This window comes from Myripristis murdjan, chromosome 2, assembly GCF_902150065.1.
Source record: "Myripristis murdjan chromosome 2, fMyrMur1.1, whole genome shotgun sequence".
In the NCBI taxonomy this organism is placed as follows: domain Eukaryota; kingdom Metazoa; phylum Chordata; class Actinopteri; order Holocentriformes; family Holocentridae; genus Myripristis; species Myripristis murdjan.
In genome coordinates, this window is record NC_043981.1 from 16,256,463 (window position 1) to 16,270,423 (window position 13,961).

General features: G+C 46.4%; 1 protein-coding gene and 1 non-coding gene across 2 annotated transcripts; both read left to right on the forward strand.

Annotated features, from left to right (window-relative positions):
* The first annotated feature begins 496 nt into the window (after nucleotides 1-496).
* On the forward strand, nucleotides 497-570 carry trnat-agu (transfer RNA threonine (anticodon AGU)). Its single transcript has one exon. It is a non-coding gene; the product is annotated as a tRNA-Thr (tRNA).
* Nucleotides 571-8,633: 8,063 nt separating this feature from the next.
* On the forward strand, nucleotides 8,634-11,189 carry LOC115372473 (frizzled-7-A-like). The gene has a single exon (XM_030070403.1). It carries the CDS (start codon nucleotides 9,300-9,302, stop codon nucleotides 10,971-10,973), a length of 1,674 nt encoding a protein of 557 aa, XP_029926263.1. The 5' UTR covers nucleotides 8,634-9,299; the 3' UTR covers nucleotides 10,974-11,189.
* Nucleotides 11,190-13,961: the final 2,772 nt, after the last annotated feature.

Consider the following 13,961-nt stretch of genomic DNA (forward strand, 5'->3'; position numbering starts at 1 on the left):
ATGTCTTTATGCTAAGCTAACATGAAATGCTACCCATAGGAACAAAACCACAGGACGCACAGAAGTGAAAATGGTATCTTGTCTCAGTCTGGGGAAGTTGGAAAAAGGGGATTTTACCCAAAACGTTGGAGTTTTCCTTTAAAGTAAAAGGCGACATGCTCATCTATGGGCTGAGACAGTTCAACCCCTTTCACACTGAACGAAAATGTTATTAGCCTCAGCTTTGATCAGCAGAGGTGTGAACAGGGTTTGATGATGCACTTTACGCAGGTGGTCCTTACCTCAGTCTAAGTTTAATTTAGGTAATCTGACAAATTACCGATACAGCACCATGTTTTGGATTGGATTCTGAAGAAAACACTGTGTTGTCAGATTGTGACGCCAGTGAACCTGAAGGTGGGATGTGTGTTTCAGAGCCTCCTGCTTATTAGGAATGACAGTGGGGTGATTTGTTATAATGGGAGAAAAATAAAAGAGAGTGCAGCAGCTTGTCAGGGGCGCTGTGGCTTAGTTGGTTAAAGCGCCTGTCTAGTAAACAGGAGATCCTGGGTTCGAATCCCAGCAGTGCCTTGACCCAGTTCACAGCTGGTGATATTATTGATGTGTGCATCCTAATGAGCCAATCATTTGTCTCTCTGTTGAAATGTATAAGCTCTATAAAATGGAAAGCTGCTGATGAAGACCCACCTGTGTTTGACCGAAAAATGTTGGTGTTTTTTATGATGTGGCCATGTTGATATAAAGGGTTTTTTTTTATCTCCACTATTTTCCTGCATGTACTTTGTGAGTGCCTGGATTGTGTTTATTTCATCTGTAAGGCTGATGAGATTCATTTAATCTTAATGTTCTCCATCTGATCTCCTCGTCGGTGTTTGGTTGGCTTATAAATAAATGGTTAACAGCACTGGCTTTCCTGAATTGTCTGATGCACAGGGCTGCTGCTAAAGTAAACAGTGTCACTGGCATTTTTTTCTGTTTTTTTTTTTTTTTTTTTTTGGCAGGTTGTTCTTGTTTAAAAAAAACAAAAAAAACATGCTAAACCTGCTTGCTTGGTGTAAAGGTGGAATGATTCGATCCTTTGGCCGGTGAAACCTCTCAGTTCCCCTGTGAACGAGCTGCAAAATGGAGGTGAAAACAAGCCGGCAAGTCTCAGTTCCTCAAGAGTTTGCAGGTGTGAGGTTTTCATGCAACAACAGTGATGCTTACACACACACACACATACACACACACACACACACCTTTGTCCTGGTTACCTCTTGTCCCCAGCCTGTGGGACAGGTGCCGCCTCACTGGAAAACCACACTATTTATCGCGCTGCCTGTGATGGAGGAGAAATTGAAACCAGCCCGTTTCCCTCGTCAGCCCCACAGGCTGTGCAGCGCGCTGTCGCTGGGTGCGTTGGATTCGCACTCCCTCCGATGATTTACATATGGAGATGGGAGCCGGGACTCACGCTGCCCTGGCTATGATCTATTTTTAAAACCCCCCGAACATGGAGAACAGGGGGGATTTGCTTTATTTTTTAATTTTTTTTATTTTAATTCGGAAATGAGAGTTGAATTAATCAATATCCCAAGCACACGTGCAGGAGATGCCCCCCGTCCGATACATGATTAATTGATCGGTCGCTGATTTTTTTATTTTATTTTTTTTTTCCTCTGCTGTGAAAGAGGAAGAGAACAAGAGAGAGAGATAGATGAGGAGGAAGAGAAAGAGAGAAACCGACACAGTGATACAACACAAGAGGAAGACAGTCAGAGAGAGAGAGAGGAAGAGAGAGAGACACACGGTTTGATTGGCAGTGCTCCTCGGCTGCATGTTTTAATGAACCCCAACACTCAGTGTGTGCTGCTGTGAAATTAAAAAGCACTTCGCTGCTCCGGCTCACTCCTCAGCCTCCTGCTCTGTCCATCAGCGTCTTGAGCGACTCACTTGGCCCTGAATCTTCCAAGTTAGGTTGTATTTTTAGCAGATTTCACACCAGTTAGAAGCACAATGTGACGCAATTATTCCCGAAACTCCAATAAGTCCAAAAAAACGTCCTGTTGGACCAAAAGCCTGTCAGACCAGTTGCCGTTTCGATAGATAGATTATCGATCCCGGAGGAAATTTAGGCATCCAGTTGCTCAAGTGCAATAAATACACACAACACAAAATATACAGTCACTCCACATTAGAGATTAGAAATACACACACAGTAAAAATAGCTTGAGCATGAAACAATGGCCTGTACACCGCACTTTAGCCTGAAGCCACTCTTCAGCCTGTAATCCTGAAAAATCGGCTTGTACGGTAGAAAACACACTAGAAATAAACACACAAAAGTAAAAAATAGACAGGAGAGGTGGCCGCGTTATATACGGAAACAAGGCGCTGTTGATGCAGGAGGTGGTTAACAGCTCCATGGTGCAAAAACGGTGAAGAAAGCCATCAAGCTGGAGCACAACAAATGAAAACAAACGCTCTGAAAACACACATTCTGGAGCTGTCAGAGTTTGGTGTCACACCCTTTAACCTTTACCTGAGGAGTGGACATTTCCCAGACTATTGGGATTTGGGAATAATGGGAGGTTAGGTTTGTTGGGTTAGGAGAAATATGTAAGAAGCATCAAGTAGTTCCTTTGAGCAACACTAAACGCACCCTCAGGCCCTGCATGCATATCCAGCATGGCGGCACCATGCATGCACAGAGGTTTGGTTGATGGTTAAGGTTAGACCCAGGGTTGGTTAGGGTGGTCCAAACTGGGTAGAGACACCCAGGACATGCACTCACATTGATGTTGATACATCAGACCTGTTCTTGTGTGTTTTGATGTAAATTTGTCAATATAAATGGAATTAAGTTGACTTAGTGACACTAAGTTGTGTGTCCCTTCGCTGCCTAGAAATATTTTTATTTGGGGGGGTTGCACTATAATGTAGCCACTAGTTATCCAATCAGAAATAACCAAACTCCAATTATCCAAAGGCATAGGGGTCATCCTGTACAGTTTGCTTGCAAAGAATGTTTCTTTTTCCTCAACTTTTTGTGGGTTTACGCTGTATGAATTAATATGTAAGGGAAATCCAATCAAATGTTCTCTCTCAAAACATTGTCCAATCAACATGATTAATTCAATCGCAGCGATAACATTTCCTTGTAAATATGGTTTTTGGCCAGTTTACCCAGTTTTGAAGCTGTGGTGAGGTGGATGAGGTTACATTACCATACAAGAGGCTTGATTACTATGGAAACTGGCAACACCCGAGTGAAAATCAGTGCTAGTTATGTGACATTTCTTTGTTTCTCAATTCACGGAGCCTTTTTTGGACGAGGTTCAAAGAAACTACAAAGAAATCCGAGGTTTCGAGTGAGAAAACTTCGCGAACCGGGTATCGGCCTGACACAGGAAGCCTCCCGGCAAACGAGACAGAGCCGCTGAGAGCAGCTTCGCCGTCTCACCTCGCTGTGGGCGCGAGCGAGCACGTCAGGTAAATGTCAACACTGGCAGCGCCCGACTTTTCGTTTTCTTTGGATCTTTTCGGTTAAATCGCCATTTCATCTCAGTGGGTGGCGGGAGCCCGTTGGAGCAGGACTTGTCACATTTCGACCTCATTCTATCCCAAACGTCCAGCCCAATCAAATCTCCGCACTTAGGTGGTCATTTATATCAAAAAGAAACTTTTTCCCGGTGAAAAACAGTCATCGGCTGACAGAGGGGGGAATCTGCTGTGACTGCACACGGGGTGGCGGCGGTGCTTTTCTTTTCCTTTGCACTAAAATTTGGCATTTTTCAGTCTGCTTTATTCACAAGTATTGTATAAGCCTGCAAAAACTAGGACAGTGGATAGTGTCACCATGAAATTTCTATTTGCAGCGCACAATGACTGCTTCCAGTGGTCAGCAGCAGAAGATTGTAGCGGCTCTGCACAGCTCCCAGCCATGACTGCTGCCGGTGAGCGCACGGCTGTGGAGCAGGGCGTCGCTGAAAAAGGGCATACAGGCTCAGCAAGCCTTGCCTGGGTAAATAAAGGTTAAGGAAACAAAAACAGAGGGATTCTCAGTGTAAAACACCTCCCCTCCTCCCGCCTTTCTCCTGGGTGACAAAGGAGAGCAGATGCCAGGGGAGAGAGCCCACCTACACAGCTCCTGCGGTTGCCATAACAGTGTTAAGTATAGCACACTGTTGCCATTAGCAGACAGCGAAAACACAGCAGTCTGTAAAGGTGTGGAGGTATGGCATCGCCGCGCCAGGAATATATTACTGTCAGACAAGGCAGGCTTCTTTTCCCCCAGCGAACATAAACCCGGTGGTCAAGTCAAGTCAACCGTTTGTGAAAACGTGCAAAACCTTTAACGTCAGATCGAATATGGACTGCGACGTGGAGCCATGACGTATAGGCCATGCCGCTGTGTGTGTGTTTGTGTGTGTGTGTGTGTGTTCCTGTCAAGGGAAATAAAAAAAAAAAAAAAAAAAACAAGTTCAAAGCGGGAATCCACAACATCTCTCATGTAAACTCATGTCTGTTTTCGCCGCTCTGTTTGTTCGTAGCCAGTTGACGTAATTCAACGGCCCGGATCCAGTTTATGAAGCTTTTCCATTTGCTGCCCTTAAACAGCGGTCGCCCTTTTTCACGCTGCACAGGAAGTGAGGTGTCTGACGTTTCTGGTTCGCTCGGAAGGAACAGAAGAAGAAGAACTGTGACCGAAAACAGAGAAAGAAGAGGAACAGCGGCGACACAAACCTGAATTTGGGGATTACCACTTTAAATCAAATTAAGACCTTAAACACAACCTCGCCACTCCTAAACATCAATTACAATTGACCTCATTGTACATGACAAAAACTGCTAATTACAGATGGGCAACACCTCAAATTTAGATTTAAATCCCATCCCAAGTAACGCCACAGCCAGGATCACCAATAATGATGCTTTTCATCACTGAAGGTGCTCACACACTGGCATGGAATGAGGCTGTTTTTTCATAATTTAGGAGTTAACACCATGAATACTAATGGTATTAGGCTGAATGTGGAAAGCTGTGCACTGCAGCCTAATGATTTACTAAACATTATTATGTTAATCACACTAAAAAAAACTGGTGGCAGCTCATTTTGGAGGTATTAATGTTGACTGTGTCTGGTTTTTAGTCTAAATACTGAGATATAAATGAGTTGATGCTTTTTGTGCTCGTGTTGATGCTTACAGGAAGATGACAGGATAGTATAGGATTGATGGGATAGGTCGGATACTTTGAGGATGGAGGTTTGCGTTCAAACATGGTGGGAATGAAGTGTGGTGGTGATCCAGCAATTTACCACAGCGCTCGGAAAGCCTGAGCGCCGAATCCCTGAGATGTTCGATGTAATGAAAGGAGCAGAAAGAACCATCTGGCAAGGTGGGATTTAAGATAGACTGCAAACTCGGCGAAAAAAAAATAAATGAATCTTTAATCTGGACTTCTGAAGACGTCGAAGACAGTGGCTGATTGGCAGCGAGCTAATTTCAAAGCGCAGGGACGGACGGCCGCGCGGTTTGTTGTGCACGCACGCACGCACGCACGCCGGCGAGACGCACGGCGCGCCGCCTTTTTCGACTTGTGATGCACGTCGAGCGGCAGAATGAGTCACGCAGCACCGGCTCTCGCTCATTTGATTTCAAAGCCAACTCTCCCGTGTGTGTGTGTGTGTGTGTGTTTATGATTGCACAGGTAGTCATTCAGAAAATATACTTTAACTTGAAATACTTCATCTCTCCCTCTCTCTCTCTTTCTCTCACACACACACACACACACACGCTCAATCAAGAGAGCTCATTTGCAGCACACTTGCAGCCCCGAGTCAAACGCATTCCCATGTGTGAGGACTCAGCGTGGTTATGCGTTATAAATACATAGCTTGTATTTGCGGGCCTCAGGGGCTGAGGAGAGCAGCAGGAGGAGGAGGAAGAGGAGGAGGAGGGAGGGAGGTGGGAGGGAGCGCTCTGGTTTCTGTGGGAGTCTCAATGGGAAAGCGGCGCCGAGAAGAAAGAAATCCTGGTCCGAAGCGCCTCGTGCGTCCGCGGAGGCCGCTTCCCCCTCGCGGCTGTGGACTCCTCCTCAGCGCGGAGGAGATGCGCCTCTCCGAGCTGTGTGGCTCGACTTGGCTCCGTTCCCGCGGCGGATCCTGTGAATTTACGTCACACTCGGGTGGGAAATTCTACCCGGTACATTGCCATAAATATAAAACTAGCACTACATCAACATATGGGGCACTTAAGATAGACCGAGCAGTTGTCAAATTATCTAAGTGACTCGGACGTGCACTGCAGACATAACTTACCAGACATACTTGTGAATACACCAGAACACATGGACATTAAGGTCATTCTTCTTCTGTGTATGCTGAGTTAATTGTGTGTGTTGCGACTGTTTAATGTTGCGTTTGTGTCCATTAATATGACTTGGAAGTGAAAATAAGAACAGAAAAAGAGCAGAAAAGTAAAGTCCATATCACTACTACACACTATAAACACTATTAACTTGATAATATAACAGATTATGCTCTGTTTAGGAGTATTGGTGAAAGCGCGCATGACAAAAGTAGCATTAATTTGGATTTATTTACATTTAACAGTTGGCATTTTCCAGATACTAACACATTATTTAAACCTTAAAGCTTTTACAAAAACAAGAATCCGAGTTGCATGCCAATGTGGTATTACGCTAACAAAAAGTGTGTTTGAATAGCGTTTCAGCTCCTATTTACTGAGCATGTGCTGTCAGATTATGCATTTTAATAAACTAGAGGACATGGACAATATTTTTCTGTTCACACTGAGTTTGAAATTAGGTTCCATTGAAGTAACATATAGGTGGATGTTTTTAGCAGCTAATTAGCTGCCTAGCCTAGCCTCCATATATTTATTTGTTCCTAATATATTTTTAGGGTGAAATCTGTGAAATGATAAACGTTTGTCTGAATCCTGGCGTTTGTCGGATGTGATTTTTTCTTTTTTTTTTTTGAGTTTGCCCTCCAAAGTGTGATGAATGTTCAAAATGGCCGCCATGGGAATAAGGTTAATGGGCAGAGCAGGGCACTTTAACACTGTTCTCTTTCCCTCTCTCTCTCTCTCTCTCTCACACACACACACACACACACACTTGTCCTTGCCTTCTCATACACACATATACATAATCTCCCATGTCTCTCGCTATTCCTCGCTCTCTCACGTACACTCTCACACATAAAACCTCACACGTAGACTACTGTCTCTCTCCCTCTCTCTCGTTCTCTGTTACACACACACACACACACACACACACACACACCCATGCACAAAGGCAAACAGCTGAGGCGCTTCAACCCATTTGCAGGATGGAGCTCTTGGCTCCGCCGACAGTCTCCACATACCACGGCTGTGACTTGCAGGGCTGGCCTACATTCTCCATACGACACAATGCTATAAATACGGCTGTTATTGTCGCAGTTTGTCACAGGCCTGGCACATGGCCTTAAACTCTGGACAAGCTCTTGGCTGTAACAGCGGGACGGGGACGGGGGGTTCACAAGATCAAAAATGACTTCATTAGGAACCAAAGAAGTTCTCAGCGCTGGCTTAAATCTGCAGCTCTGAGCATATTTCTGCAATTGGGAACAAATGTGCTGTTGATGTGCGCTGTTAGGCCTGTTGTGATGAATGACAGTGACATCCACATAGTCAGAAAAATAGAAAAAAAAAACAACAAAAGTGGCTACCTCATATCTACCTCGTGTAGTTTTTTAATTAGCCAGTCATTTGGGGTCCTGCAGATTCAAACCTCTGCAAAATCATAACCCATGTTTATGTGTTTTGTCTTCCTAAATTGCCTTTAATTTCAGTGTATACCTAATGTACTGGTGCACAGGCCTGCAGTTAAACTTCCAAATCCAGACAAAATAGATCAAAAATAGACTTTGAATGCAGGTTTTACCGACGCACCACCCACATACACCGAGCAAAACGGTTGTAAACCAGACATATTTATATGGTTAATGATGTTTCGGGAGTTGACCAACTTAAAATAAACAAGGTGTGTAAACTACTCCACAGGCAAGAAAGTGGGTTAAACTGAGATTAGGATGTTTTATTCCTCCATTTACCTCTGCAATGTAAAATCTGAATATCATCAAATTAGGGTTATGCAAGGAATATTGCAAAATATACTATGTAGTTTGGAAAACTGACAAAATAAACGACTTGCAATATCCTGTGAGAATACTGAAGTGATACCATAGGTGTTTTTTCCCCCCTGAAGGGTAAGTACATTAATGTCAGTGAATGCTCACTGTTGAGTGCCATACACACGTTGTAAGTCCCTATATATAGAGATAAAAGCAGATTTTAAAAAATACATTAACGTCCAGTTCACCAAAAAGTCAATGTTCAGTGCCTCAAGCAGACTACAGCACTCTGTACTGGAATATTACAGGAATATTACAGGAGTATTATAAGTTACTTTGAAGGCAGTGGCGTTGTGGCCAAACTCCTGCGCAACGCCCCGCCCCTTTACCCGCACGGACCAATCCGCGCCGAGATGGGTGAGAAAACAAAGCGTGCGATTGGACGAGGGGCGAGGGAGGGGAGTTTCAAGGCGCCCCCTGCAATGGAAGTGAACGCGGTGAATAGCAGGGGGCGCCTGGAAACCGGCGCAGACCGAGTTGAGTGTGTGGAATCACTCTGATTAGTCTCCTCACTCTTGCGGACCTCGCCGAGGGGAAAAATAACTAATGGAGTGGCAGATGTGGTTTTAAACTAACGCCGACTAATGTATTAACAAAGAAAACTTTTTTACCACTCGCGTTTGGACACTTTGGTGAGGGGGAAAGTGCTGCGGAGTTGCCGGGAGAGTCGGATTTCTGTGCATGGCTGACGAGGACACTTGGAAGAAATTACTTTACATCGGCGCCTCCTGCATTTTTTTTTTCTCCACAAAACCCCAAATTAAGGTCAGTGGACTTCCAAGAGTCGAGAACTTTTGCCTTTACTCATCTCGCCTGTGAAATTTAAGGGATTTAATTCACTAGTCGCGGACTAAGAGTGGATTTGGAGTATGAATAAATCCCGTAATCCACCATTTTCTTGGAGAGTTGTGGAAACTGCCGTGGAATAATAAGGAATGCAGCAGTAAACAGCGCGCCTGACTCCAGTTTTACGCACATTTTGCCCGCACGTCGTCCAGGGACCGGGACTTTTTTCTTTAAATCTGTAAAAAATAAACCTTTTTATTTTTTGGAGACCCTCTACGAGTCTCCGTGAACTCCTCGACTTTTTTTTCCTTCTTCTCCGGGCTTGCTATCATGGCGGTAGGGGGAACCTGGCGGTGCGTTTGGATAACGGGCTGCGCTCTGGCGATTGCGCTCCTCTGGCAGCCGTGTGCCAGCCAGTACCACGGCGAGAAGGGCATTTCCATACCGGAGCACGGCTTTTGCCAGCCCATTTCCATCCCCCTGTGCACGGACATCGCCTACAACCAGACCATCATGCCCAACCTGCTGGGGCACACCAACCAGGAGGACGCAGGGCTGGAGGTGCACCAGTTTTACCCGCTGGTGAAGGTCCAGTGCTCCATGGACTTAAAATTTTTCCTGTGCTCCATGTATGCACCCGTGTGCACCGTTCTGGAACAGGCCATCCCGCCCTGCCGGTCCCTGTGTGAGAGGGCCAGGCAGGGCTGCGAGGCACTCATGAATAAATTTGGTTTCCAGTGGCCGGAGAGGCTCCGCTGCGAGAACTTCCCAGTCCACGGAGCCGGGGAGATCTGCGTGGGTCAGAACACATCCGACACCGACATCCCCACGTCGGACCCGACCCCCAACCTGCCCGATCTCATGACCCTGCCCCCGCTTGTGGGCCGCCCTCCCCAGCCCTTCTCCTGCCCCCTGCAGCTCCAGGTCCCATCCTACCTCAACTACCACTTCCTGGGCGTGAAGGACTGCGGCGCTCCCTGTGAGGCCTCCAAGCCCAACGGACTCATGTATTTCCGCGAGGAGGAGCTGAAATTCGGCAAACTGTGGGTCGGCATCTGGTCCATCCTGTGTTGTGTGAGCACTCTTTTCACCGTGCTCACCTACCTGGTGGACATGAGGCGCTTCCGCTACCCCGAGAGGCCAATCATCTTCCTGTCTGGGTGTTACTTCATGGTGGCGGTGGCGTACACCGCTGGCTTCCTGCTGGAGGACAAAGTGGTGTGTATTGACAAGTTTAAGGAGGACGGCTACAAGACGGTGGCCCAGGGCACCAAAAAGGAAGGTTGCACCATTTTGTTCATGATCCTGTACTTCTTCGGCATGGCCAGCTCCATCTGGTGGGTCATTCTTTCACTCACCTGGTTCCTGTCCGCCGGGATGAAGTGGGGCCATGAGGCGATCGAGGCCAACTCCCAGTACTTCCATTTAGCAGCTTGGGCCGTCCCGGCGGTCAAAACCATCACCATCCTGGCCATGGGGCAGGTAGACGGCGACCTGCTCACCGGCGTGTGCTATGTGGGCATCTACAACGTCGACGCCCTGCGTGGCTTCGTCCTGGCGCCGCTGTTCGTCTACCTCTTCATCGGCACCTCCTTCCTCCTGGCGGGCTTCGTGTCGCTCTTCCGGATCCGCACCATCATGAAGCACGACGGCACCAAGACGGAGAAGCTGGAGAAGCTGATGGTGCGCATCGGCGTGTTCAGCGTGCTGTACACGGTGCCCGCCACCATCGTCATCGCCTGCTACTTCTACGAGCAGGCCTTCCGCGAGCAGTGGGAGCGGACGTGGCACATGCAGACGTGCAAGCGCTTCGCCGTGCCTTGCCCGGCCGGCAACTTCGCGCCGATGACGCCGGACTTCACCGTGTTCATGATCAAGTACCTGATGACCATGATCGTGGGCATCACGTCGGGCTTCTGGATCTGGTCGGGGAAGACGCTGCAGTCGTGGCGCCGGTTCTACAAGAGACTGAGCAACAACAACCAGGGGGAAACAACAGTGTAGAGCTGTGAAACCTGAGAGGACGCAGGCCGGGGTTGGGGGTTGGGGTTTGGGACTGGGGGGCGAACGCCAAGGAGTCCCATAAGTGGGGTTGAATTAAAACCCGAGCATTTACTTGGACATATTGTGGACATTGGACTCTTAAAAAAAAAAAAAAAAAGAAGCGTGTTGTTTTGTGGAGAATGTCCCGTCTGGCTCAATGAGCCTTTGACTGAGCCTTTTGTTCGCTAAGGGGACGGATGGAAATCTGGCATGTGGCTTCTCTGAATCCTCTTTCAAATCCTCAGACAGAGCAAGAACTCAGTGGTACGATTGAAACATGAGTACGAACCCTCGAGGACCACATTGTGCCATGTCCAAAAAGACTTATTTTTATATTTGATCTGCAGTCACAATGACAATGTCTGTTGTTTTTTTTTTCTACTTGCCCCAAATGATATACCCACATCTTTAGCTGTTTTATTTGTTCATATTTGTACACTAATTGAAGAGAGAAACAGGATTATGAGCCCTTGAGAGATGAAACCATTGTGTCTGTGCCATTTCATGTCTTTTTTCCCCCCTCCTCTTTTTTTCCCCCCATATTTCCCTTTTGTTCGGAAAGACATGTTCAAGGTTTTTGGAATGTGTTTTCTCCATCCTCATGTTTCTGTTCGCTGTTTTGCTGCTGATTTTCACTCAACACGGTTCAGCAAACCCACCCCCTTCCCCCACATCCCCAAAACAATCACATGTCCCAGGACGAGCTGGTTTAAGAAAACTCAATTATGGTCACGCTTGTGTCAAAAGTTGAAAGGAAAGAAGCAAAACTGCCTCATTTATAGGTCAGCATATTTTGTAAATATACTCTCTGAGAAGAACTTATGTATTTATGAGAATTTTAAAATCATGTTTTAAACAATTTTTTTTTGTCATTTTTTTCTGATGCTACATGGCTTGTACCTGTACAGTTTTACAGAATAAAATGTTACAGTTTTTAAAATGTGCATCCTCTCGACTGTCATTGGGCAAAGTTTTGGTGTTTGCTTGCAGCTCCGCTTTGACCGAGGGTAACCTGCCATAGAGATCAGGGTAATGACATATTGTGGACCATGTCGACAGTGTCATGAGGTTTTGGTTTGAGTGCCTGTACAGATTTTTAAGTTTGTGTTTCAGCGCTTTGTTTGCAGATTCCATAGCTTTACTCTTGGCCGCAGTGAGCCTGTATTTTGGGGGGTAAAAAAACATCAATACAGATATTTATTCTGGCAAATTACCACGGTGGTTTATGCTAAAAGGGAGTATCAGTGCAAAAGTAGTCTTGCTCTGTCTCGGCGATGCCTCCAGACGGCTGATCCCTACTTTCCTGCTGAAATTTGATCCCTTTTTTTCTGACTGCTTTTTTTTTTTTTTCCAGCCCTCCTCCTTTTGTCCTGGCCCCTACAAAATGTTGGGAGTAACAAGGCAACCCTCTCTGTGCTTGTGTGTGTGTGCAACTGGAGAAGTGTAACTTAACAGGTTATTATTACCGCCCGGAAAAAGTATGGAAAACGGATTTTGATCGCTTCCAGGTCTGGAAAAAGTTTGGGAATTGCACAGGGAAAAGTGTAGAAAAGCGTTCCTGTTGTTACCCTGGTGCATATAAATCAAATTTGTGCAGTTGCAGGCCCAGTTTCCTCTCACATTGTGTAATGTGATAGTGTAAGTGGTTAAAGAATCATTACCTCGCCTCTATCAGCAACACAGCCAATATGAAATGCGTCATAATTCAAAGATTTGCTGCAGGAGATGGTCCTCTGACAGAAACTGGCTGCGGGCTGGAGTCACAGGGCCGACGCTCTCTCCGGGGAGCGGACATTAATTTATTTAAACCCGTCTAGCCCGGACACAGAAGCCTCCATTGAGCGGAAGTGAGGGACATTATTACCTATGGGAGCCCGCTCTAATCCGTGTCATGCTACGACTAAAACCCATCGCTTAACTCTGCCAGTTCACAGCCAGCTTTCTCCAAACACCCGGGGTCAAAGATTCCTTGTAAGTCTGGCGCTGTAACCGGAGATCCTCGCCATCCGTTCACATGTTCACCACTTAACACAATGGCGGAATATGGTCCAAAAAAGCCACCGCCGTATGCAAATGTCCCCTGTGCACCCGGAGCGATGCTGCATGGCGGAGAAGTGCGAAAAAAGCAAGGCGTAAAGAGCCAAGGAGCAAACAAGAGAGTATTTTCATAGGGTTTCCGACAGGCCTTGAAAATCCTTTTTAAAGCTTGTGGATTTGAGGGGAAAATATACACACACACACACACACACAAAAAAAAAAAAGCTTCTGGAAATGAATGAATGACCTTGAAAGGACTTTTTTGTGGCACAGCATAGCATCCAAATTCACCAATACACCTCAAATCTGTGGATTTCAGAAACGTCTCGTCCAGAGGGAAAACTGTGATGGAGACAGTATTGGTTTTTTTTTTTTTTTTTTTTTTTTACAAGCAGTGATTTCATGGGTAAAAAATTAGGCCTCTGAGTTCTCGGATTTTGACCTGAGTCACGCTGAAGGTCGACGAACTTGATGTCAGGGAGGCGGAACAACAGGAAGACGAGCGGAGAGCCGAGGGAGGTGCGACGCTGCAGCCATTTTATTTATTTGATTTGTTAATCTGTCCCTCGGCCGCAGCGCTGGCCTGCCCGCGCCTTTTCACAGCTCTCCTTTACTCGCCGCGCGTCTTGTTCCCAATGTGTTGCGGTCAGAGAGCTCGGCCTCACTTAAATAAAACACAGTAAAACAAAACTTGCAAACTAATGTGAATTTTGAGACATGGTTGTTTCAGGTCCGCAGCCAAAAGGTGGGAAACTCACACCGGCCGCTCGCCGAGCTCTGTTTGGAGTTTGCCTACGCTACATTTGAACCACTTTGGTGTGTAAATAACCACGATGTGGAGGTTTTTCGCCACTCGCCACTGAAAAAGTTCACTCCCCACCTTGGGCACGGTCGCCTTTGAAAGCTTTAAAC

What these genes read in the sequence shown, in the direction of transcription:
- LOC115372473 (XM_030070403.1), top strand. Translation starts at nt 9,300, where the DNA reads ATGGCGGTAGGGGGAACCTGGCGGTGCGTTTGGATAACGGGCTGCGCT.